At 35.2% G+C, this 25,517-nt stretch overlaps 3 protein-coding genes across 3 annotated transcripts; all 3 read left to right on the forward strand.

Moving 5' to 3' along the window:
• The first annotated feature begins 906 nt into the window (after positions 1–906).
• On the forward strand, positions 907–1,594 carry LOC129241116 (probable insulin-like peptide 3). The gene is made up of 2 exons (XM_054877294.1): positions 907–1,137; positions 1,249–1,594. Exons 1-2 carry the CDS (start codon positions 978–980, stop codon positions 1,470–1,472), a joined length of 384 nt encoding a protein of 127 aa, XP_054733269.1. The 5' UTR covers positions 907–977; the 3' UTR covers positions 1,473–1,594.
• Positions 1,595–10,709: 9,115 nt separating this feature from the next.
• Positions 10,710–11,549, forward strand: LOC129241117 (probable insulin-like peptide 5). Its single transcript, XM_054877296.1, has 2 exons — positions 10,710–10,950; positions 11,087–11,549. The coding sequence occupies exons 1-2, from the start codon at positions 10,791–10,793 to the stop codon at positions 11,281–11,283; spliced, it is 357 nt and encodes a 118-aa protein (XP_054733271.1). The 5' UTR covers positions 10,710–10,790; the 3' UTR covers positions 11,284–11,549.
• A 9,325-nt stretch (positions 11,550–20,874) lies between these two features.
• On the forward strand, positions 20,875–23,735 carry LOC129241118 (probable insulin-like peptide 1). The gene is made up of 2 exons (XM_054877297.1): positions 20,875–21,063; positions 23,341–23,735. The coding sequence occupies exons 1-2, from the start codon at positions 20,904–20,906 to the stop codon at positions 23,535–23,537; spliced, it is 357 nt and encodes a 118-aa protein (XP_054733272.1). The 5' UTR covers positions 20,875–20,903; the 3' UTR covers positions 23,538–23,735.
• The last annotated feature ends 1,782 nt before the right edge of the window (positions 23,736–25,517 follow it).

Here is a 25,517-nt window from a genome sequence, read left to right on the forward strand (position 1 = left end):
TTTTGCCGCGGTTCGAGCTTTGTATAATAATTGCTGTATGTACATATTAGTGCATTAATTTGTAACAAGTCACGGCCCTGTGCAAAAGCTCTAAATTGGAATTGTAGAAAACTGCCGTCATCCTTTCATTTTTAAATATTAGGTCGGTAATTCCATACTAAGTTAAGGCACACCATTCCAAAACTCGCCCTTCTCTGCTGTTATGTCTGCTCCATATTTCTAAGGCCGTGAAAATTGTAAATGAAAAAATCAGGCCCATAGAAAAAAATTTTTTTTCAGCCAGCAAAAATTGTTTTTTTTTTGCATTTCTTTTTTGTTGCCGATGAGCAGCACGTTTAACAATAAACCATTTGTTCGAAATACTGGCCATTCTTGCTTTTTTTATTTAAATTTTTAGAACGCGGGATAAAGGTTATGAAAACCAACTATGTATTTGAAAAGTGACATACTTTGTATGTACATATATGTTATATATAAGTGCATACTTAGATTAATATAAAATAGTGACTTTCATATCTAATTATTGAACAAAACACATAACACGGGTTACTTTAAAGTTAAAAGTTAAGTTTTTATTTCATATGCAACTATGTATGTATGTATGAAAATAGAAACTTAAGCAAACAACTCTTGTGTATTGAAGAAATTCATGTGGGAGTCTTTTTCTTAACAAGGCGATGGATATTCTCATTAATAATCCCACATATGCGCTTATAAATATGCAATATATTACGAATATTTCTGTTGCTTCTTTAGCCCTCAACTACCACTACTGCCACATGGATACATTAAGGTATGCGCTAAATTAACATACATTTAACTGTGGGTGTAAACAGCTGTGATATTTTGAGTATAAAAGCACAAGCTGAAGTTGCAATTACATCAATTGTTCGACATAGCTGCAAGAAAAAGTTTTCCCAATTAAGAAATCGTTTATTAAATATATTATTGATAAAACTTTAAATATTTGTTAAGTCATGTTAGCGCTAAATTTGTTGAAACTCTACGCTTTGCTACTTGTTTTGATAGTAGGCTTGCAGCAAAATACTGCCCAGCGCACGGTTTGTGGTCCAGCATTGGATGCGGTGCTTAGCACTCTTTGCGTGCACGGCTTTAACACGAAATTCAAGAGGTCAAGTGAGTACTTTTAATGTGGTAAATGTGGTGTAATACAAATATAATACATGTGACGATAATCGATATTAAATAAATATTTCTTAATTTCTATTTCATTACCGGAAATATTAGTGGATTTGGATGAACATAACGGTAATGAGCTGGTAGAAGAACTGCCCTTCCCCTATGCAAATTCGCCATTCTTAGGCAAGATACACGGTGGCTATGTTGATACGTTGGCCAAAACACGTCGCCGTCGTGACGGTGTCTATGATGAATGTTGCAACAAGGGATGCACCTATAACGAAATCTTATCGTACTGCAATCGATATGAAGATTTGATTCGCGGCCTTTAGGCTATTAAAATTATAAATATGAAAGGAATTAAACAAAAGGATGAACTAATAGTGGATTATTAGTATAATATTATTGTGTTATGCACATACAAGTGTATAACATTTTATAATTCAAAATTGAGAAATGAAAAATAAATATGTGCTTGTGCTTTAATTTTCATGTTTTTGAAATTATACTTATTTCAACAGGTCTTATTTCCATTTGTATTCCCTTCATTGATTTCTGTATTTCTTTCTGCGCTGGCAAACCCAATTAATGGCGGCATTTGGGGGATGCATTACGATCAGTATAGAAGAAAGATAGAGACCAAAGTCTTTTTTAGACATTTTCACGCTATCGACCTTTTGATACCAGACGAGGTTTTACATACGGCGACTCGCTGTCGTGTGACTTTTTTAACCTGATGCTGGAAAGATCGTGCGAGCCGCAGAAATTAATCGCTAAGGCACAAAATTTTATAAGAGTGTATAATTGATATCATAGGCCGTAACAACCGCGCTGTTAGTTCTCCATTTTCCAAACTGTATAAAGAAGCAAAGCAAGCAGGTCTGGTCATAAACGAGGAAAAATCGAGGTACCTTCTGTTATCAAACAAAAAGTCGGCGCACTCGCGTATCGGCACCCACGTCACTGTTGACAGTTATGTTTTCGAGGTTGTAAGATACTTAGTTTATTTAGGAATCAGCCTCGGCACCGATAATAAAGTCAGCCTTGAAACCCAACAGAGAATCTGTCTTGCCAACAAGTCCTCTCTCGACCAACAAAAATCACACTTTATAAATCTTTCATCAGTCCCTTCCTATTATACGGCGCAGAAACTTGGGCGATGATAACATCCGATGACGCGAGCCGGGGATTGTTTTGGAGAAAGGGTTTGTGGACCATTTTTGGACCTTTGGATCTTAGCGACTTTGCGTATCGCGAGCGATGGAGCCATTGATAAGCTCTACGGTGCAACAAATAAAGATCCAGTGGCCCAGTGGCTGGGCCATGATGGATGGATGCAAACGCTCCAACTCTAAAAGTATTCGTTGAGGTATAGGCTGTTGGTAGCAGAGGGAGAGAGACCTCCATTGTGTTAAAAAGATTACGTGAAGGAGAACTTCACTTTGCTTCATTTCTCCAACTGACACCATTTATCACGAAAAAGAAACGACCAGCGCCCTATGTTAAGCTCGACGAAAAATCGCTTAAGCGATTATGGCGTGGCTTAAGAATATGCGGATTTGAGAACAAATTAATCGGCAAAATTTTGGAGAAAATCATGTTTTTTAAAATATCTACATTATTTTAAACACTCTTGCAGATAATATTAGCGTCACAAAATAAGATATTGATAAAGTCACAAAGTGACTTTTTTTTAACCGCAGTTATACTTTTTGTGATATAGTGACTTTACTGGCCCGATGCCATCATGTTTTGCTCGACGCATGCATATAAGTCTCAAGCCCTAAGAAATTCCCAGGTCAATACCGCGCCTGTCCTTTACTCATAACATCACTACTGAAGTCATCAATTGTGCCTACGAGCTGGAAAGGAACCGATTTAATGTTCCCCAGCGATCTCTTAGGAAGCTCGAACCTTTTCATGGGGAAAACTTTAGAACTAAGTATGCCAGTCATGCTCCCATTACTCCCGCTACATGTAAATTAAATTCCACTAATAAGGATGCTGATCTTAATTTTTCGCTTCCAAGAGTTCCTTTTTTAAATATTGTTGTCTCGATACTACAGTGGTTTTTAACACTAAACCTACCATGGACGGGTCAAATGACCCATTTTAAACTTTTTGTCAGAAGTTCTTAGAAATAACATTATTAAATCGTCGTTTGCCTTCACGACTTTTATTAAAAAATACATCGAATGTATTTTTCAAGATTTACTCTTCTCTTGCTAATTGTTTTACCGAGAAATATACGTGATCTTACAATAATAATATAATATATGAGGCATTCTCTGAAAAAAAAGCCACTTGAAAAAAAAAAGTTCTTTATTTTTTTTGGCAATAATATATATTATAGTATATGTAAAAACTAAAATAAAAAATATGGTTTTAGGTCCGTGTAATGCGGGGTTGCCATACTGTCAGGGGTCAAAGTTTTTTGCAAAAAAATTTTCGAACCGCCATAACTTTTAAACGAATGAACGGATTTTAAAACACCTTAAGACTTTTTTGTACAAAATTTCTTAAACTTTAAAACTGTGTATCATAAAAAATTTTTAAATTAATATTTCATTGAAAAAAATTAAAAAAAAAATTTTTTTTGAATTTTTAACCACTTATGCCCCCTTCGATTTTTTTCAAAAATACCCCAAAATGTTCCTTATTTCATCACCATTTTACCCCCCAAAGGGAATTTTGGGACAGCAATATTTGTATGAGTTACAAATAAAAAACCAACTCAGCGCAACGCTCTTAATCCAAGGAAATGCTCTACTATCATCCCTACTGCATTATATTATTATCTTTTTCCATCATACTTTACTAAATGTAAGAAAAATTATTATTTAGGAATTTTGTAAAAGAAATTAAAGAGATTTCATGTCCATAAATGGAAAACAAAGTCCTTAAAATTGTCCAATACTGATAATTGTCCAATACTAACTACATAGTTTAAATTGGAGAATTCAAGTACCCTAAAATTCCGCTAGGTGGCTATGCTGTATGCCTTCTTACAACCGAGTTTATTCACGCGTATTATAAGTACCGTGCCTAACAAAGTGTAACATTTTCTACGATTATCGCATTGAAAGAGTTTTCTACAGTAAGTATTTTTTTTCACTACTTATTATATGGTTTTTTTTTAATTATGCCTTTTACTAAGCAATATGAATATCATAAAAATAAGAATGTACGTAAGGTCAATAGTGGAAAAATTGTTGGTACACCTCACAGTTTGTATTTATGTCGTAAACAGCTTGTGAAAGAAGGTTGGCCTAAAGTTACTGGTAAATATAAATCTAAACCTAAATCTTCTGCATCGTCTACAGATTTAAAGAATTTGGAAGAATTTAAGATTGAGAACGAATTTGAGTCTGAGAATAAATCTGAATCTGATTGTGAGAACGAATCTGATTCAGATTTTTCTTTTGCTAAAGATGATAAATCTACTAATAACGGTAATGATTCCGCTGATTTGTTGCAAATTATTGAAAAATTAAAAAATAAATTCAATGATCCACAGATTAGTAGATTTGAAAAGTATGAATTATTAAAACTTGTACCAGATTCATGGGGAGAAAGAAAAGTAGCAAAGATATTTGGATGTTCACGCCAACTCGTCAAACAAGCAAGAGAAGGAAAAAGCGATAAAATTAATGGAAATTCATTATCTGAAGAAATTAAAACGTTGGTTATTAGTTTTTATGAAAAGGACACAAATAGTCGTCTTTTGCCAGGTAAAAAAGATTTCGTTCCTGTAAAGCAATCCGATGGAAAACGTGTTCATGTACAAAAGCGTTTAATTTTATGTAACCTTTCGGAACTTTATTATCTTTTTAAATTAGAACATCCGAATTGTAAGATAGGATTTTCCACCTTTGCCCGATTGCGACCGAAGCATTGTGTTCTTGCGGGATCATGTGGAACACATTCGGTTTGTGTATGTACTTACCACGAAAATGTGCACTTAATGATTGACGGAGCATCTATACCTTCTTTGACTGAATCCAGTGTTTTAAAACTTACTTCTTATAAAGATTGCTTAAAAATCATGGTCTGTGAAAATGCGACACCTCAATGTCATTCTGGAGAATGTAAAAAATGCGAAAATAATATTGATATTATAAAAGACCATTTAAATGAGATTTTCGAGTCTAACGGAATTAATAAAATTGAGTTTCAAATTTGGGAAAGCACAGACCGTTCAACGTTGATATCTCAAGTTCAGGATAGTAATGAATTTGTTGAAACTTTGTGTGAGAAATTGACAGTTTTGAGGAATCACGATTTTATTGCTAGACAGCAAGCAAGCTATTTAGAGCATCTGAAAAAAAATCTAAAAGAAGGAGAATTGCTATTATTATGCGATTTTGCGAGCTTACAACTTCCACCTTCCCAACAAATTTTGACAGCAGAAGCTCTTTTCAATTGGGCAAAGAAAAATCTTGAACGAACTTTCGTGTATTTTTCTTCAAAAAAAGAACAAAATGTGCTCGAAAATTCCTTGAAAGTCAGATTTTCTTTAGCAAACAGAATTAATGGTACCCAAAAGTATCACGCATTTATCCCTATCGGTAACGAAGAATTGTTATTAAAAACATTTAGTTTCTCTGAAGAATCTGTAGTTTTTCCACCAAAGCGTGGACGTAAACGCAAAAGCACATGAACATCAAGTTAAGATTCAATATACATAATTATTTTACTTAAAAAACTAAAAAACCAAAAAAAAAAAATTATAAAATTGAAAAAATACAAAAAAAGTTTAAAAATAATAAAAAAAACAAAAAAATAAATAAAAAAAATGAAAAAATAAAAAAAATAAAAAAGGGATTAAATGTCTGCTACGTCCACGTCGTTAATCCTGGGTTACGCTAAATGCAGATAATAAAAGTCCATAAATCAATGATTTTTCATCATAGCAACTGCTTGAAATCTAAGGAATCCTGTTTGTTTGTCTTATTTTTTACTTCCTTTTCACAGCTTCTGATAAATTATTGCAATTTGTAGTCAAACAAATAGATTGGTTAGATTAAGAGCGTTGCGCTGAGTTGGTTTTTTATTTGTAACTCATACAAATATTGCTGTCCCAAAATTCCCTTTGGGGGGTAAAAAGGTGATGAAATAAGGAACATTTTGGGGTATTTTTGAAAAAAATCGAAGGGGGCATAAGTGGTTAAAAATTCAAAAAAAAAAATTTTTTTTAATTTTTTTCAATGAAATATTAATTTAAAAATTTTTTTTGATACACAGTTTTAAAGTTTAAGAAATTTTGTACAAAAAAGTCTTAAGGTGTTTTAAAATCCGTTCATTCGTTTAAAAGTTATGGCGGTTCGAAAATTTTTTTGCAAAAAACTTTGACCCCTGACAGTATGGCAACCCCGCATTACACGGACCTAAAACCATATTTTTTATTTTAGTTTTTACATATACTATAATATATATTATTGCCAAAAAAAATAAAGAACTTTTTTTTTTCAAGTGGCTTTTTTTTCAGAGAATGCCTCATATGTAATATTATATTTTAAACACGGGTCATTTGATCCACATTGGTAGGAATAGGAATACATAAAATATCGGTAGGTTTAGTGTTAAATATATATATAATTGGCGCGTACATCCTTTTTAGGTGTTTGGCCAAGCTCCTCCTCCTTTTTATGGTGTACGTCTTGAGGGACCAACAGTTTCATGCCGACTCCGAACGGTAGATATTTTTTATGTGGAGCGTTTTCATGGCAGAAGTACACTCGGAGGCTTGCCATTGCCTATCGAGGGGCGACCGCTATTAGAAAAACGTTTTCTTCGTATCGGTACTTCACCGAGATTTGAACCTACGTTCTCTCTGAATTCCGAATGGTAATCACGCACCAATCCATTCGTCTACGGCGGCCGCCGCTTTTAAATATATGTAATACAATTTATCAATCATAGTCTGTAAGGTTTAAATTTCCTAGACTTAAATGTATAAAACATAAATAAATAAAAATACGCATATGTCACGTACATGATTTTCCGATTAGCACAGGTTAAAGCAAATTTCTATTGGAAGGTTTCGTTCGACTTAAGTTACATAAACTCACTATGTCTTTGCAGTGTCTACAAATGAAAAATTTGATGAAATGTCGCAAAACAAATTTTCAAACTGCCACAAATTAGAAATGGCTGTACTGATTCAAGTTCTGTCCTATTGTTATAAAACTTTGAAATCTTTACGTTCACTATGCTTTGTTCGTTTTAGCCTTTATTATTAAAATTTTGAAAAAAGAAGCATTAAAAACTGCTGGTTGTGTGCATGTGTGCTGTATGTTGATTTATTATATCTTCATATGCAAATATGATAGATTTCCCAGGTTTGGGCAATAACTATAATGAGAAACAACAAAATTGTGATGAGGATTTCGGCTCCCACGTCACAGAGGAATTCACCAGCGGAATTTTGCAGGTGCAATTCACACATATTCACACATTCGTCCAAGCCGTCGTTGTTCAGAAGTGTCATTGGTTAATGTTTTTTGTATATCACTAACACTACCTTATTTTGTTCGTAAACAAACTGCTTCGTGACCACAAGTGATGTCATACCCTTAGCTGGTTCTGTTAAATTCGCTCAGGGCCGAATAACGGTCTGCTAAGTAGCTGACTTTCAATTTTATTTAGACGAATTTTTATTTAAAATATTGCATACAAACATACTTATATGTGACCTGGTCTACGAAAAGGTACCTTACGTGCGAAAACAAGTTTTCGAGAAAACAGCAGTTAAAGTTTAAATTTCTAAAAACCCTTGTAACTTTTTTAAATATTAATATTTTTCAATCCGGTTTGGCTTATTTTCTTCAGCATAGATCACAGTATCAATAAAATCACAGAAGCAGTGAAAAACATTTTTTTATATATAAATAAATAAGAAAAACGCAGAAATCGTTTTAAAAAGTAAGTTAGCCTTTGTACCGACATGCCAAAAAAAACTTATAAGACCCGGGACTAAATTTTTTCGAAGTACTGAATACGATTATGGTGTCAAATTTGAAAAATTTTAAATGGCATATCCAAGATGGCGCTCCAAATATAGAAAAAATAATTTAAGTTTTCCAAATAGCAACAATAACTGTAAATAAGTGACACATGTTTGTAAAGGTTTTTAAAGCCACTGACTACGAATATGATGTCAAATTGACAATTTTACAGTTGACAGCTGCGTTACGTCTTCTTATTCTACTTCGTGGCTTTTCTGTTACAACGTTTATGTAATCATTTCTGTTAGTTTTTTGTTCACAAAATAGTGAAAAATGAGTGTTGACGAGGAGTTTAGTGCCACCGTTTATAAAGTTATAAATACATTTTTTGTAACAAATTTTTTGAAAACAGACTTCAGTATCGTATTCATTACACCTCAGACTATCCAGGAATGGTTCAGTTTTTAATTTGCACAAATTATTGTCTTCGTTATTCTAATTTGTATCATGACAAAAAAATCAATCTTTTTCTTATTTGTACTCTTCTTTTTTTACTTTTAACAAACTTTTAAACAAATTATGACTTTCTGGTTCTCACCATTTTAAAGAGCCTTTCGCACACTATTCGAATCAACAAAAAAGTGAAAAATGATTTTTTGACACGTAAGGTACCTTTTTTATAGACCAAGTCACATAATATATTATACAATAGTTCATGTTATAGCTTAATTTATATTAGTAAAACAAACAAGTTAAAAACTAAACAGAAGTATTTACTTTTACCCCTAACTTTGTGTTGGGGAATCAGTTCGTAGCGTTTTTTCCGAAGACTTTTATTTACATAAAAAACAATAATTATTTCAATGATTCAGTTTATCAGTTATATACTTCCCTTAGCTGTTTACAATCTCTTCCCACCTCTGGAACGATTTGTTGATGCCCATCCGCGAAAAATTGACTGGTCTGGTGTTAAGGAAGTTGTTGAGCCAGTTTTTAAGGACCTCTTTGTTATCGAATGTAACGCCCTTCATATGATCTGACAGGGACCGAAACATATGGTAATCGGTCGGTGCAAGGTGAAGGACCTCCCATTCGAGCTCTTGGAGAGCGGCTTTGCCGACTTGTGCTACATGGGATCTGTAGTTGTCGTGAAGGAGTATGGTTTGACCATGTTGATCAGGTATTTTCAGTCGAATATCCTCATTCACGCGGTAGAGCTCTGTAGAGCATGTTGAACGTGGTGTTCTTTTCGAGAATTTCTCATGCAAGAAGCCCTCCCAGTCCTACCGAAGACGTATAATAATCTTCTTCTGAAGATCCGGCTTGACTCTCAGCTTTGGCGAATCTCCTGGAGCCACCCACTTCTTTCTTTGCTTCAACTCTCATGGCGATTCGGTACATAAAGCGCTGTTTATGATCGCGTAATTTGAAGGCGACTTTCTTCGTTTTTTCGTTGAGCTCGTGAGGTACTCAGGCTACCAATTTGTCGGTAAATCCGAATAAAGGTGCTTAAGAATCGTTTTATGCTCACAGTTTATTTTGTCCGCCAATTCACGACTGGTTTGGCGACCGTTCTCCTTCAGCGATTTGAGTGCTTTAAGACGTTCTCTATCGAATTCAGAAGGCCTTCCGCTGCAAGACGTATCATCGACGTCAAAGTCTCCATTGAGCTTTGCAAACCCTTTTTGTGCTGTAGATTCACCAGCCTTTTGAGCTTAATGAAAAGCAAAGAAAAGGAGGTGTCGAAGATATTGATTTTTGCCTGGGTACTCCATTTCTAAGCCTCAAAACTAATAAAAAAATAAATAATTAACTCAAAAATGCACTTAACATTGTTTTGTACAGCAGAAAGAGTTCTATCGAATGAATACTTACCCTTTCCCAAACAGAAGACTAATTGTTGGAAAATAAAAGAAAATATTAAAACACTATGAACTTATTCCTCAACCCAATAATTAAACAGTTTGTTTGGAGTTGCATTAATTGGGACAACGTTTTCTTGTCTGCCATTCTTTATTTCTTGTATTCTTTTATCAATATTTCAATTTTTCCGTACCTTAATTTGAAAATATTGATTATGAATGTCTTTTAATTGATTATCCAAATCTTAACTTCTAGTCGCTAATTATTACATAATTCTTACCCTCATCTACTTATGTTGATCAAAAAATGCGAACTTCTTGCAGCCAATTAATTTCCTATGTTACATAGTTCTACATGAAAAACCTGGTCGCAAAATGCAGAATGTGTTAAGCATGGCCCATCTCGCAGTTGTTAGGTGATATGGGAATAAATTTGTAGTGAATGTTAATATTAACCTTTTTGCATTATTTACATAAAGCTCACCTTATGCCAATACAAACTGTCTGTATATGAAAGTGTAAACTCCCACTCACACACCCACATGTGCTCTTATAAATATGCAACACATGAACTGCAAAAATTATTCACGATTATTTTAACCTTTCACGTCCTTGATTTCCTTAGATGCTAAGAAATGAGAAAGTGGGTCATAATGTGTGTGTTTGTTTGCACCTTTTGCTAGTATTAAACTACTTAGCCGATTTGCTGATATAAAAGCACAGTCGGCGACTGCAAATTCCATCAGTTATTTTACACAGCTTCAACAATAGGTATCGCAGAGGATTCATTAAATGTACTATATTTAATAAAATATAAAATCTCATAAATAATACATCGAATATGATGTCGCTGAATTTGTTAAAAATCTGCGCTTTGCTGCTGATTTCCCTAGCAAGTTTTCAACACAGTGCTGGCCAACAAACCGTTTGCGGTCCTGCGTTGGATTCTGTACTCGATACCATTTGCGAAAATGGTTTCAACACAAAATTCAAGAAGTCTAGTAAGTAAATTTCTAATTATAAAAGTAATGAAATTTTTTCTTTAAGTCCATTCATAGTCTTGTTATAATTTTTATTAAGTAAAAAATTCTCAATGTCATTTCAAAACTAAATGAATTTAAAATTATCAAATTCTAGTGGAGTGGGATCACCATGGCAATAATGAGCTGGAAGATGAGCTGCCCTTCCGCTTTGCTGCTTCACCTTTCTTAGCTAATTTTCATAGTGGCCAAGTCGACACATTAGCTAAGACCCGTCGTCGCCGTGAGGGTGTATATGACGAATGTTGCCGCAAGTCTTGTACCTACAGCGAGTTATTCTCATACTGCAAATAAGTTGTCAATGTGTTTCTATACAAATAATGTTGCCGGTTTTGCGATTATGAAGGAGGTTGGAGTAGAAAGGGCGACAGAGCGTAAATAGGACGCCCTTTTTGCAAATGTGATACAAAAGTTACATATTTAACTTTAGCAGAAATATTATTAATACTTAGCATTTATATATATATGTATATATGTATATGTTTTATAGAGAATTGTATTTATAAAATCATAAAGATTGATTTTATGCCTGTTACTGGAATTGCTAAAAAATATTTCAAAATAAATTCATGTTAATACTTGTAAACAAATATAATATACGCTAAAACTTTTCTGTTTTTAAAAGCCTTAAATGCCTCTTACGGTTTTCTGTAGCTAAACATAGCGCTTAAATGTTCAAACTTCTGGCAATTGCTGTTGTATCACATGTAAACTATTTTTGATAGCGGAATTAACACAAATTTGCTGGTCTAACAGAAAATGTTAAGTTAACAGTGATCGCGTAACACAAATGTAATTTTTTTTCTGGGGTAGTAAATATATAAGTGACCTCGGTAGTCTAGCGTAAGTGCACTAACCTGCCATCCCAGAGGCAGTTTTCCAAACTTACCTACTTTCTATTGTAGTTTCTATAAAAAAAAAGCAAAAAAAATAATTTCATTCCTAAACCCCAAAAACCTTATCCTTCCAATCCTTACACCCGCACAAAAGTCAGCGCATTACTTGTATTGTGGGTGCTAAAACAAGCAAAAAGCAATGAAAAAGACATAGTTACACATTGCATCAGTGATGCCAGCAAGAGGAACGGGCAATCGCGGTAATAGCGCAGATACACTAAATTTAGCAAAGTACTCAACCATCTGTGTCATCCTTCTTGCAGAATAATTTGCTAAACAGATGGCGCTCCAAACAGTAATAAAGCGTCTTCCCACTACTTAGGACTGGTAGCGGTAGGCTAATCACCTACCCTATCAGAAAGCAAAATAGATTAACGAAACCAACACAAGACTGAGCCTTTTCGAGGCTCTATGTTCCCGAGTAGAGTGAACAAAGAAGAAAAAGTATATATATGTACATAAAAAAAATAAGGATCAAGAACTAAATCTTATGTGGTACAGTTTTACTTTAGAAAATTATCATTTTCTGCATATCCATCATGCGGATAATGTAACATAAGTTCTGTTAGGGAAGGAAACAATAAACATGAGATGGGTGTAGCAGGTTTGGTGGCTGCCAAAATAACACACTTTGACCAGTCGTAGGTCCATTGTGATACCACTGGAACTGTTTTCTTACACTATGGAATTCCTTTTAAACCATACTGTGGTCCTTCACGCTCACAAAGGAGGTGTTTAATAGTTTCGGTTTCTTCTGTATTCTAGCAGCTTCTAAAATAATGGAACTCCCAGCCTTCTTGCATGGCTACCTATTAGGCAATTAGCGGCTAATACACCTATCAATGTTCCTGTATTATCTCTATTGAATTTTAGCATACATTTTGAACGACCACTGTTGAGTTTCGGACTTGTCAATTTGCTTAATTCGTATGTTGTTAGGTTTTGCCATTTTGTATTTACTATTTTAATAGTTTCTCTGTCTATCGGTAACTTACAAGTGGCAATGGCCAAAGGTATCAACGTTTCATTCAATTGGATAGCAAGAGTTGTACCCATTCGAGCAAGTTTATCTGCTTTGCATTTTCTTGCTATATTCCTCTGGCCTGGTACCCAAATGAGGTGTACTTTGTAGTATTGAGGCACTTCTTTTAGTAGTTTAAAACATGACAGTTTTTGTTGAGTGCGCTTTGGATTCTAGCGCTTTTATTGTTGCTTGACTGTCTGAGTAAATGAAGACTTAATTTGTGGATAATACTCTCGTTTTTATCGCTGTGAGTCCTTCCTTAATATCAGTGACTTCCGTTTGGAATATACTACAGTGATCGGGTAGGCGGAATGATTGTTTTAACTCCAATTTTTCGGAGTAGTTACTTCATCATATGAATGCAGGCAATTCTGTTTACCGTTTGGGGCTACTTTAGTTAACTTCATTAAATTGTAAACATTCAATAATTTTAAAACTTAAACAGAGTTGTCAACTGTAGTTGAGCTCTTCGTGGATGTAGATTATTCATTTTCATGGTAAAGTTATCCTTTTCTACATGAGTTGTAAAAGAACACTCACTTATACGCTGATTTACATACAAAGCAACAAATCATAAATACGCAAAATTTGGATGATTAATGTTTTAAAATAACTTAATACTTTTTTAAATAAAAGTAAAAAAGTATTATTGGAACAACTTCAAGACGCACACCACAAATAGGAGGGGGAGCTTGGCCAAACATACAAAATGAGAGAGCCAATATAAATAATATTTTGAGTGGCGGAAATTTTTATTGTAACCTTTACATTCTTCGTTGTTAGCTCCACTGCTACCCAACTCACAAATCTCACAAACGTGTTCAAATTATTGAAACTGATTATTTTTTGAAACTGATTTTTTTGGTGGAAATAATCACCCGACTGAGTCGACAATTCATAGGCTGTTGAAAAACTTTCAAAAAACTGGATCGGTCGCGGATAGGAAAAATAACTGGCTGATCAAAAGCTGAACGTTTTGTTGCAAATATCGCTGCTGTAAGGCAAAGTGTTGCTGAACAATCTTGAACATCGATTTCTCGACGTTCTCAACCATTAGGCATTCATGAATCGACTGTTAGGCGGATTTTATCTGTAGACGTGCTCATGTTGGACATTTAAATGATGTAATTAAATTTTTAAGAGCCATGTTTTGAATAAAAATAGAGAAACCTGAAATAATGTTTTAGTTTAAACAACTTATTGTGACCTCAATTATGTTCTTATTGTGATTGGTCATGAAGGAATTTGAAAAATTTTAATTCAAGTTCGAGTGTGAATGTTCTTTTGCGATTCGTGTAAAATAGAATACGTCCAGTATAAATAATAAATTTCGAAATGAGACTAATTTTGTTAGTAACCCTTGTACCACTCAAAGTAATTACTCTTACACAATTGGTATCACTTTTCAAATTAAAGTAAATTTAACGTGGTTGATTGTTAAAATATTTATTAAGGAATGTGCAAACATTTTATGAGACTATCAAAGAATCAAACTTATCAACAAAATGATAGTATTTTTGCCTAAACCTAGTTTTGAGTATTTGAATACTACGCCCAAATTTATTGGGACTATTTTACTGTAAATTCAATTTAATTAAAGTTAAAATATACTGACAGTCGTATTATGAATTAAAGCTTTCTGCAGAAAATAGTTACGAAATGAATTATGTTGCATTATTCGTAGCTTTCTTTTTCAATAGCAAACTTGTTATTATTGTTTTCTTACTTCCAATAACAATTCATTTTTAGTATTGGGTTAATTACAAAAAGAAAGTTGATAAATGCGTTTATTATCAATCATTGCATCTGCAGCGAGAAATGGTATATTATTTGCTTGCTTTCTATGACGCAACATGCGGAAATTCGTTTCTACATTACCCTAATTTGTATGTGGTTTAATGTTGCAACATCGTGTTTGAAGTATTTTAGCTCCTTTCATATAATCATATCTTCTACTCATTTATCGTTTTGACCTGATTAAAATATTAAAGTGGCACTACTTACTTAGTGAACATTTTATACTTACCGCGTGCACTCACGCTGACTCCAACTGAAAACACTAACACATATAACCTTCTCGCTTTCACTAAAAGAAATATTTATTATTCCACCCACCATATTGTGGTTTGGAGTTGATATTAAAATTTATGTAAAAATCAATGTTGAATTTCAGTACTTGGACCCCATCAAATGTTCATTAAAAGGCTTTTCGTTACGCCTAACTTTCGGATCAGGATATACATAAGGAAACGTATGCGCATAATACATCGATATTCCATTTAATTCTTCCACGTGCAGAGCCACGTGTGCGTTCACAAGTATTTATTTTTAGTTGAGGTTTCTATGCATGCTTCAGACAGGCAATAAAGCGTGAACTAAATTAAATTGGCATACAAATATTTGTGCTTATACTATTATATTATGGCCCCTATTATGAGTTACATTCGATCTTCGATATTCGTTGGTTGTCGAAGATCGAAAATCGAATGTCAATTTAGTATTATGAGCGGTGCAACCCTATCCAAATTTTCGTTGTTTACCGAATTTAGAGTCGAATGCAATTTTGCTTTCGATCGTGTAGCGTATTGTGGGAAAACTTGTTAAAGTGTAAGTTGTTTGCGATTATTTATGGTTTTATAGTAACCAAATAATAAATATATACTATTTTTTTTAATTTTATGCAGGTCGAAAGTCGTGAGTACCAAACAACAATTAGAAAGGCGAATCCACAATTCGCAAAAAGGATTTGCACCAAAGTTCAAGCAGCAAAAAAATGGGAGGAATTTACAACGGAGCTGAATTGCTTGGGACCACCAGTGAGAACGGCAGCAAGATGGATTAAGCTTAATAATGGTTTTTATTTGTCATGTTTATAGAAATACATTTTTATTTTCCCTTGGTAGGTATGGGCTGAAATACGTAAAGGAACTGAAATACATATTTTTTTCGAATGACGAATAATTGATAAAGAAAATTTATAACAAAAATAAAACAGAAACTGTGGTGGAAAGGTTTCTATTTAATACTTTTTAGATTTTTTTTCTATAATATTCTCAAAATTTAATTTCTTATGTTTTCTGCTTCTCCGTTATTTGGCTCCACTTCAATATCTTCAGCATCATCGTACACAGTGGGTTGAGCAAGTCCTAGCATACCTTCATTACTAATACTCAATTGGTACGATCCCTGAGCACAAAATCGCAGAACTGTGGCTAGCTTTAACATATTAGGAATTGATTTGGCTCGGGTGCACTGCAGCAACTGGTTTTCTGTACTGGACAGTAGGTTCATAAACGCTTCTTTAGATAATCTAAAGTTCTATAAAAATCTGTAAAGAAATTTCTGTAATGTTAAGTACGTCAACACATTTTGAAAATTCTAAACGTACTCAGTGGAAGCCATTTCTAGGGGGTTGGATGCGCCCCTCAACTGTTTTCTACTTCTAGCTAGTTCCGCTAATCTTTCATCGTCCGATAAATCGTCGAACTCCAACTCCGTTGTACTCATTTTCACAAAAAATACTTTTTTTAACTTTTAAAAATGTTGTTAACAAAGAATTTCAACACAATCGGTATTTCTTTTATTTTGATTTGCTGTATCAGCTGAGAAAAAATATCTATTGTAAATGCGTCGAGCGATCGAAATTCACAATAGTCCTATTCTTCAACGAATGAGCACCATAATACCAAATGAAAATTCGTTCGATCAGCACTTTCGACTACAGTCGAAGATCGAATGTTGCTCATAATAGGGGCCTATATGTACAAATAACTAAACTATTTCCAATAATTTGTTAGTGGTATAAAAGAGGAGTCAGCAGCTGCAAATTACATCAGTTGTTTAACTAAGTTTCAAGAAAAAGTAGTGATGGCAGTTAAAGAATAAGAACAATGGAACGTCATTATATCGCTGAATTATTTAAAGATTCTTTGTTATTGATTTTGTTAGTAGGATTGCAGCAAAGCACTGCCCAGCGCACGGTTTGTTGTCCTGCTCTGGATGTATGAAAGAACTGAATTGAGCAACACTAGGATGGTTGATGGTATTCTCAAAATTGTCATGTAAAGGTGACAAATATATATGCCACTTCGTTGATAAAAGAAAAGAGGTTTGTTCAAGCGAGTTCAACTTATCATTCCTCTAGTCTTTAAGTACGCAATGTAAATACTAAATTTATTGGACAGCAGCCAACCACTATTTGAATTTTTTAAATTTCCTTTTAATCGCATCAAACTGTGACGTTGTATTAGACTTATATGAGGGCAGTCTCTCAGCAGCCTTCTGAATTGAAAAACTGATTGAGTGATTCCATCTCTTTTCCTAACCTAATCTAAGTATTTTGCTTCAACTAACCCGCTGTGTTAATTTTGCTTACTCGTGTGACCTTTCGCCTTCATTTTACAAATATCTTTATGGTTCTATTTAGATAGGATGGGGAGATAATTTTAAAGCATAATGATTTTCATAATTTCATTTTTCATTATTAATTTTTCCATAATTGATATATGCGTAGGTATAACGCAAGTAGCTTTTGCCCTTACAGGTTTACCTAATAATTCATTTGTAGCCCTTTCCTGTAGTAATAGCATTAGAGCCCACAAATTCACCACTTATCAATCGCTGGAATTGTGAACGTCGTAATGTAAAATAATGCGCACAAATACGTCCAACTCAATTGAATCCATTGCAATTTAACTAAATTTGGGACAGTCTCGTTTTACTCTGTTATATTCCTCAACAAATTTTGCACCTTTTTGGAAAAGCTCCTCCTTGTGTTTGTGGTGTGCGTCTTGATGTTTTTCCACAGAAGGAAGCACCTACAGTTTTGCGCCGACTCCGAGCGGCCGATGGTTTTTTTATGAGGAGGTTTTTTATGACAGAAGTTTTAGCCATTCCCTGCGGAGAGGCGACGGTTACTACATATAACTTACTTTCCAATTCATACGGCAGCCGCCAAAACGCCATTAGACATCTCTAATTGTTAGAAAGCTGAACCATCTCACCCGTATATAACTTCTTAAATGCCTTTTTTGCAACAGCCTCGCGTTGTGTTTTGCGTTTATTCGATCAGTTTTCTTCCCTATTCACATAAAAATATTTAAAAAAAGTTTAAGTTGTTTTCATAATTACGCTAAATCATGACAATCCCGAGACCCTGTTATTTAATTAATCTCGGAGTGGATTAATGACATAAATCCTGAGATACGTAATAGTTTCTTGTTCAAGTGTAGGAATTGTTCGGAATAGTATTTGGCATAAAATCTTGTTAACAGAAGCTTGACATTAATCAAACTTACAGAATGTTACCTGCTACATAGCCAATTTTAGAAAATGCAACAGATTTCAAGTCCAATGAATTTATTAACTGTCAAAATACTTTGCTTTTAATGGATTGTTATCCCTACTGACACATCTTAAGTCATAAACCACCCAAACTTCATTCAAAAACTGCATCTCTGATTTTCAGCAGCTTTCTTTTAATATTACACCAAGATACCTTAAAATATTTTAAGTTTTTAGTAAAAAACCAAATGCTTATTTCAATAAATTAAGAAAGTTGTATCCCAGGAAGAAACACGAATATCTCAAGATCCCGATATCAGCAAACAACGCTAGTATTTGAATACTGAAATTTGATATATACTTGTATGTGTTTATTAAGCCTTTGCAAGTAAATATGCCTTGAAGCAGTCATTGGTGCTTAGAAATTGCGTCTCCTCTGCCATCAAGACCTCTAGGAAAGTACACCTATTATCCCTTCACCGTCAATTTTACATCTCAATTAGACTCGTTTGGATAAGGCCGCAATGATTTCTACACTAGGGCGCACTTGCAACCAAGGGTATTATAATTATTTTTACATAACGGGTGCATGTAACATCATAAAGGTATCGAGATAGATATAAAGGGTTTTTCAATTGGCGCGGGTCGATTTTGGCGCCCTGTGGCAGCCATTTTGTTTTGGTGACATCTGTCAAATCTTTTGTTTATTACTCAGTTGCTTATGACAAATCATCATGGCAAATTACACGATAGAACAGCACGTTCAAATGATAAAACTTTATTATCAAAATGAGTGTTCATTAACGCAAACTTTGCGCGCATTGCGCCCATTTTTCGGTAGACGTGGTGGTCCTTCAAAGTCGACTCTTCAACGTTTGGTGGCCAAATTTGGGACGACCGGGTCAGTAAGCAATCAGCCAACACCCTTACGTTCAAGGAATGCAAGATCAGCCGAGAACATTGCCACGGTCCGTGAAAGTGTACAGCAGAACCCGAGGCAGTATATTCCTCGCCGTGCACAAGAACTTGGCCTTTCGCAGACTTGAACTTGGCGAATTTCGCGTCGGGACTTGGGCCTACACCCGTACAAGATCCAACTGACCCAGGAGCTCAAAGTTGATGACCATAGACAACGCCGTTTGTTCGCTGACTGGGCTTCGAATCGTTTGGAAGAGAACCCCAGTTTTGGGCGAAAAATCATTTTTAGTGACGAGGCGCATTTTTGGATGAATGCCTGTGTTAACAAACAAAATTGCCGTATATGGGACGACACCAATCTACACGAGGTTCACCAGGTGATAATGCATCCTCAAAAACTTACCGTTTGGTGTGGATTTTGGGCCGGCGGCGTCATTGGTCCGTACTTTTTTGAAAACGATGTTGGTGAGGCGGTCACCGTCAACAGCGAGCGCTACACAACGATGATAACCAATTTCTTATGGCCCATATTGAACCATATGGACCTAGACGACATGTAATTCCAGCAGGACGGCGCTACGTGCCACACAGCAAACGCCACGATTGACGATTTCAACATCTACCCGCCCTTATTGAAAAACCCATTAGATAGACTTGTATTTACCACAGTGCTCAAAATTACGAATGGAGGCGATTAAACTAAGATGATCTGTGCGCGATAATTCGATCAAAAATTAATATATTTTAATGAAACTTTGTTCAAGGTATGTTGGCTTTAAAAGTTGGCAAATCGGTCAATAGCCCCTCCCATCTCCCATGTAACGATAATTTTTAAAGAAGAAAAATTCTTGATATCTCTGTTTTAAATGAGGCATAATGGTTCTATTTTTTATAACTCTGGTCGGATAAAAGTCAAGCTTACTCTTTATATATATATTTCTACTTACTTTTTTGGTTTTTGGCCGAGCTCCTCCTTCTATGTGTGATGTGCGTCTTGATGTTTTTCCACAAATGGAGGGACCTACAGTTTTAAGCCGACTTCGAATAACAGATATTTTTTTATGAGGAGCTTTTTCATGGCAGAAATACAGTCGGAGGTTTGCCATTGCCTGCCGAGAAAAACCTTTTTTTTCACTTTGATGCTTCATGCACGGAGATTCGAACCTACGCACTTCAGAATGGTAGTCATGCACCAAACCATTCGACTACGGCGGCTACTCTTTATACAATATGTTAAGTCTAAATTTCCATCCGTTCATCTAATATTACAAGCAATAACTGTCATTTCCTATGAGTTTGTTTGATTGCAAAGTTAACAGCCAGCCCAAATAAAATTTTGCTACAATGTGTGCACGTAAAGAATGTTCGGTCCGAACCAAATTTTGTCTTCCTTTCTTATTTGATTTCAGTCTTGGAATCAGATGAGCTCATACCTTGGAAGTTTTTCAAATATTGCCAACGCTGCTTTGTTCGCTCCATATGAGTTCTTACCTTACTCAAATTTGTATACTCCCATGCGCTCATAAATATGCAACGGATTTCATTTATGAGCTGTAGACGTACTAGATGACAGGAGCAATAATTTATTTGACATCCACATGCACATCATGCGAAATTCTGTAGCTACGTAGCAAATATGTAGTAGGTAAAGTAAGTACACAGTCAATATGTTTGTATAATGTACACACATACATATTATAAATATGTATTATGAGTATAAAAGCGCGTACCCTAGTTTCAAACTCAACCAGTTGATTAACTCAGCCAAAGCAAAGAGTTGCTATTTTAGCAAAATGTATAAACCAACTTGGTGGGAATTTTGCGCTTCCTTGCTAATGTTGGCGACATTGTTTCAACAGTGCGCAGGCTCACAGCGCTTTTGCGGGAAAGCGTTACCAGAAGCGCTCGATCAGATTTGTTTTAATGGTTACAATACGAAAATTAAAAAGTCAAGTAAGTCAAAGAGTATGCAAGTAAGACAAGGCAGTCAGGCGTTTTAAGAGAATAATAATATTTATTTCGGCCGAGTATAATATGAAAGATTCTCTTGCATATAAACGGGTAAAATTAAATATTCAAATGAGTTAGAAGATAAATATAGAGAAGACACTAATGAAGCCGAATATTGCCTTCTGTTACGCGTTTTGAAAAAAAAAATTGTTACTTAGGTAGTCTTATCTCAAAGTGAAAAACTATTACAAATAAATTAATTTGTAATAACACTGAAAACGGAGTGCATTGGGTTACTTTTACGTGTTGTCTTCATATTTGTTGTTCGGTCGGTGATGCGAATTCAACATAGCAAGCTACAAGATTAAGTAGCACGTGCAAATAATGCAACTTTAATACAACGATTTGAGGTTCTGGTTATCTCCCTCAAAGGCAACGTGAATTACTTAGCAAAATCGTGCGTCTTCACCTCGTTACAACTTGAGTTTTCTTAAGTCACAGAGCTATGCCATTCAAGGCAATAATCAATAGATGCCCTCAATTTCAGCCGGATGTGCAGCAGAGTTATGTAGATAGGATCTCTCCATTGTGACGTCCCATACATACTTGCACATAATAAAAGGTTTTCCAATAGCAGGTATTATTTTGAATAGCCCGCAATTTCGGTAGATGTCACTTTTGAAACTGTCATTTTTTGATATTTGACAATTAGAAACTACGCCATCAATAAAGATGGAACGATACACGCTTAAACAACGCATTGAAATTATTAAAACTCACTATAAAAATGGTGAAAATTTGACAGAGCCAGTTTGTAAAACTCGACAATTTTTGGGTAATCGTGAAGCACCTTGTCGGACCGCAATACAGGAATTGGTGAAAAAATTCCAACTGTTGGGTCAAGTTAGTGATGTGAAGAATAATACCCGTGCACGTCGCTCAAGAACAGCCGAAAATCGAAAATATTGCTGTTGTAGCCGAAAATGTTGAAGAAAACCCAGGTTTGTCCATTCCTCGTCGTTCTTTGGAATTAGGCATTCCACAAACGACATTACACCGTATTTTGCATAAAGATTTGGGTCCTAAGGCTTATAAAGTCCAGTTAACACAAGAACTCAAGCCGACCGATCATCAACAACGTCGTGTCTTTGCTGGTTAGGTCATTGAAATGCATGAAAATGATCAGGAATTCCATCTTACGTCAGGAGTGATGAGGCCCATTTCCACCTCGGTGGCTTCGTCAACGAGCAAAATTGTCGGATCTGTGGCTCAGAAAATCCAAGAGTTATTGTTGAAAAGTCTCTCCATCCTCAACGTGTGACTGCGGTTTATGGTCCGGCGGAGTCATTTGACCTTACTTTTTCGAAAATGAAGCTGGAGCAACAGTTACGGTGAATGGATTGTGCTATCGAGAGATGATTAACGATTTTTTATGGCCGGAATTGGATGGTATTGATCTGGACAACGTTTATTTTCAACAAGACGGCGCTACGTGCCACATAAGCAACGAAACGGTAATAACACCTCTTATTGGAAAACCTTTTACTTATACATATTACATTTTCAAAACATCTGCTTAACCATTTTCTCCGTCGATATTTTGGCCTTTCATTGTCGACTCTTGCTCACTGTTCTAGGTACTAACGACAGCTATATATACTTTTACATTCAAATCAAACATCATCACTCCGTTAGTAAAATTCAAGTTTTTACTTTGAGAATAGTTGAAGAGCTATCAGGGCCACTTGCAGACATTTTTGATAATACCCAGCACTTCGGCATCCCACATTCTTAACCCATTCATAGCTGAAATATTTCCTGCGTCAACGTGCTTTTCGCTTTTCTCTCGCAGAATTTATCCTTTGAACACCCCAAGGGCCATCTGACTGCCTGTCGAAAAGATTTTAATGTGAGAATGTCTAGCTGATTCAAAAAAGCTTTGCTCGGAAAGCCAGATGCTTTGCTGAATTTGAAGGCTGGAATCGGTCTGAATAGCTGCGTGGCAGTCCAGGCAAAATAATTTCATCCGGGCGGAATTTATTTAAATTATGTGGTGAAATAAGGTGTGCGAGTGTGTATAGAAGAACGGACTGGAACTGCACTTTCGTGCCATAATACGTTATTTCTTTCATGGCAAATAATAAAAAGCAAATTTCTCACAATATATTATTTTTCCATCCGACCACTTGAAGTCGCAATAACGAATGGCCTCATAAGCCAATTCTCCTACATTTAAATAACTATTAATTCCTGTCAAATTGCCAATTTCTGTATTTCCAGTGGAATGGGATGATTACACCAACAATGAAGTCGGAGTAGAGCTGCCGCTCCCCTACGCAAAATGGCCCTTCTTGGCTAAAGTTCATGGTGGACAAGTTAATTTGAAGGCCAATCAACGTGGTCGTCGTCATGGCGTATATGATGAATGCTGTCGCAAGGGTTGCACCTACAATGAGTTGGTCTCTTACTGTTTGTAAATTTTATTTGGATCTGAATAACAATTCTCTTGAATGGTTACCAATCGCAAGAGATTGTGAGGAGCGTGGCTAAGAAGGAGTTACGCTTGAAAATATTCAATGTAAATCACTCGTTGCTAAAAGTTTTTTTATTTATGCTTCTGAGCCATATGCTGCAATGCAGAAATATAAAAAAATAATAAATGAAAATAATTAAAAAATAATAATAATAATAATGAAAAAGGAACACAGTAAATAAACCATACGCTGTCTCATATATCCTTTATCGTTCGTGTATAGCTCAATTACCTAAATTGTTATTTATGTATTTGTACTCGTCTAAAACGAAATGTTCATAAATAAAATTGTGCCCAAATTTGGAAAAATAAGGAAAAACACCTCTGCTACTAAACTGCAATAACTCTGTAAACGCAGTTGCAAAATATTCAGACGATTTTAGTGTATCAATTTAAATGAAAATTGTATGTCTGGCCAAGTGTCGATTTCGCATTTTGTTATAAATTGCCGCACAATATTGCCAAAGAATAAATAAAATTTTGCATAGTTGGCCAATAACAGCTGTGCTTTCCACAGCGCTATTCCCACCATTGTTGCCGTCCTGCTTCTACTACCCGCAACATTAAACGTTGGCACGGGCAACAGCAAATGCCTTTCGCGCTGGTACCGCCATTCTTGGCACTTTTTTCGGTATTGTAATTGACGTTGACATTGCTGCAGTCAGTTTGTCAGATTATGCTTTGCTGGCCATCTGGCAAATGTAACTATCCTGTTCACAATGTTCATGCCTTGCACGATTTTGTGTTGTTGCTTTTTTCTCAGTATATTCTTGGTGGTCTCCTTTCCACTTTATCCAAGCAACTCGGTATCTCTGGTGCGCCTTTTACAGATAGCTAAAATTAATTTCATACTTATTGGCTATTTTTCATTCTCCGTTCTCTTCCCTTCGTTGTTTGCAGTTCTCCAGTTGGCGGTTTATCATATTACTACTCATACCTTCTTCTGCCCCTTCCTCGCCAACCATTTGAACGTGCAACTGACTGACACTTTTCTGTTGTCCAATTTGAGCTCAGCAATTTTTTCGTAAAATGTGTGTTGAAAAGCTAAAATTCAATGTTGACAGTCGAGATTTTTAGCTCATTGGTGAATGTCTAATCTGTGCACGAAAACGTTTGAATTGGCGTCTGTGTAATTCTGCATATATACGGATGTTCTTATGCACATATACCTATGTATGTATCAAGATATTGTGCTGTACATACACATACATATTATAGTTGTGCTCTTATTAACAGCAGCACTTATTCAAAGAACTTCCTCTTGTCTACTTTTTTCTCTGTCTCTCTTTACTGCAGGTTATACATTTTCAAAAATGGAGATCTGGCTAAGATTTAATATTTTTCAGTAAACTTAATGCTAACATAAAAAATCATATTGGGGATCCTAGAAAGACTTATTTTTTAAATTATGTGGCCGGCATGATACATTATTTTGGATGGGCTCGCTATTGGATGGCCAGCGCCTAAGAAAGCTATTTCTGGGAGTAAAATCTAAAGAGGGATTTAGCATCAACATTCTGTAAAAAGTAACAGAAATTGTTCCATAAAACGCAATAATAAAGCACACTCGCTATAGGCTTTCGCAACATTTTCAATGATTCGGCACACGAAATCGCGTTCAAAACATAGAATTTAAGATAAATTCTTTGTTCAATATTTTTATCCACACCCGCGGTTGACTGATGTATTTAAATGCCAAAAACAAGCTAATTGACAGATCACGCTCAAACTGTGCGACAGTATAGAGGGCGGTTGTACCAACATTCCAGCAAAAAAAAAATTAGACATATGGGTAACGCACGCTTTTTAAGTGAAGAATTCCCGATATTTTTTCGGCAGAATGTACTTCTACAAAAGCAGGACAGATCTAATACAATCAAACTGAACACAACTCAACCATGACAAAGGAGTCATTAGATTTACA

Source organism: Anastrepha obliqua, chromosome 3, assembly GCF_027943255.1.
Source record: "Anastrepha obliqua isolate idAnaObli1 chromosome 3, idAnaObli1_1.0, whole genome shotgun sequence".
Taxonomy (NCBI): domain Eukaryota; kingdom Metazoa; phylum Arthropoda; class Insecta; order Diptera; family Tephritidae; genus Anastrepha; species Anastrepha obliqua.

Bases quoted from the DNA above. Each gene is read 5' to 3' on its own strand.
- LOC129241116 (XM_054877294.1), top strand. From the start codon at position 978: ATGTTAGCGCTAAATTTGTTGAAACTCTACGCTTTGCTACTTGTTTTG. The intron at 1,138-1,248 runs GTGAGTACTTTT...CGGAAATATTAG, and splicing joins CACGAAATTCAAGAGGTCAA to TGGATTTGGATGAACATAAC.
- LOC129241117 (XM_054877296.1), top strand. From the start codon at position 10,791: ATGATGTCGCTGAATTTGTTAAAAATCTGCGCTTTGCTGCTGATTTCC. The intron at 10,951-11,086 runs GTAAGTAAATTT...ATCAAATTCTAG, and splicing joins CACAAAATTCAAGAAGTCTA to TGGAGTGGGATCACCATGGC.
- LOC129241118 (XM_054877297.1), top strand. From the start codon at position 20,904: ATGTATAAACCAACTTGGTGGGAATTTTGCGCTTCCTTGCTAATGTTG. The intron at 21,064-23,340 runs GTAAGTCAAAGA...CTGTATTTCCAG, and splicing joins TACGAAAATTAAAAAGTCAA to TGGAATGGGATGATTACACC.